This window comes from Diadema setosum, chromosome 6 (assembly GCF_964275005.1).
Source record: "Diadema setosum chromosome 6, eeDiaSeto1, whole genome shotgun sequence".
NCBI lineage: Eukaryota > Metazoa > Echinodermata > Echinoidea > Diadematoida > Diadematidae > Diadema > Diadema setosum.
In genome coordinates, this window is record NC_092690.1 from 4,086,381 (window position 1) to 4,087,335 (window position 955).

General features: G+C 34.8%; 1 protein-coding gene across 1 annotated transcript in view; it reads left to right on the forward strand.

Moving 5' to 3' along the window:
• Positions 1-251: 251 nt before the first annotated feature.
• Positions 252-955, forward strand: part of LOC140229466 (uncharacterized) — a 14,570-nt gene continuing 13,866 nt past the window's right edge. Inside the window, exon 1 of the mRNA XM_072309720.1 lies at positions 252-294. Coding sequence (XP_072165821.1) covers positions 252-294 — 43 coding nt within the window. The remainder of the gene's footprint in view (positions 295-955) is intronic.

Consider the following 955-nt stretch of genomic DNA (forward strand, 5'->3'; position numbering starts at 1 on the left):
ATGCATCGTTAAAGGCAAAGCAATCGAAACTTTGACGTGGGCGGAGTGTTTCGGTATGTCGAAATTGCTTTCAAACCACATTGTCATGAAGATATATAATTTAGACCGAGACATCGTGTGGTTACATTGCTTGGAAAAGATGGCCGTAATCGGTGACTCCATTTGATCCGTGGCGTGTGATCGTATACCATCATGCTGGTTACAAGATAAATTAATAATTGGCTAACGATGAGCATACGAGACTACACACGATGGCTGGAACTAAGTACCTGGTATTTACCGTCCTCCTTCTAGGTTAGTATGCATTATTTCCCTCGAAATGTTGTTTTCAGATGTCTCTTAGTTCTTTTTCTTTTATTCTTAACATATAAATTGAAGAATGTATTTTCAAATCAGAATATTCTGTGACAAACGACCTTCAAATTATTTGACTCTGATTTCCATTAAGTTGTTTTTGAGGATGGATAAAAATGGATGATTTCACTTTCCTGAGACATCAAAAGGAAGAAATGAAGAGGAACATATGAGAATACAAACTCATTTGTGCTATTTCCTTGTTTAACAGCAAGGATTCAAATAGAAAATGATGAAAAACAAACCCCAAAATGCTGATTGGAAGAAGTGGAAACAGCTGTTTTGGTTTTTGTCTGTGTATGTGTGTGTTTGTGTGTGTGTTTGTGTGTGTGAGCGTGTATTTGAGTGTGTTTTTGATAATTTTTGAAATTCTTACTCATGATTGATCCCGTACTGATGAATCACGTTCAAAACTTTTATCAAGATCACGTCCCTCTTTGCTGCTCCTAAAGATATTAATTATAGCCAATTATTTTGTTTACTGAAATCCATTCCATCTTCCCATAATAAATTTCACATTTCCTAAGAAGTATTCTAAATACAAAATTACTTAAACATCTGCGCTTTACTTCCAAGAACAACTTTTTTCGTTTCTTTATTA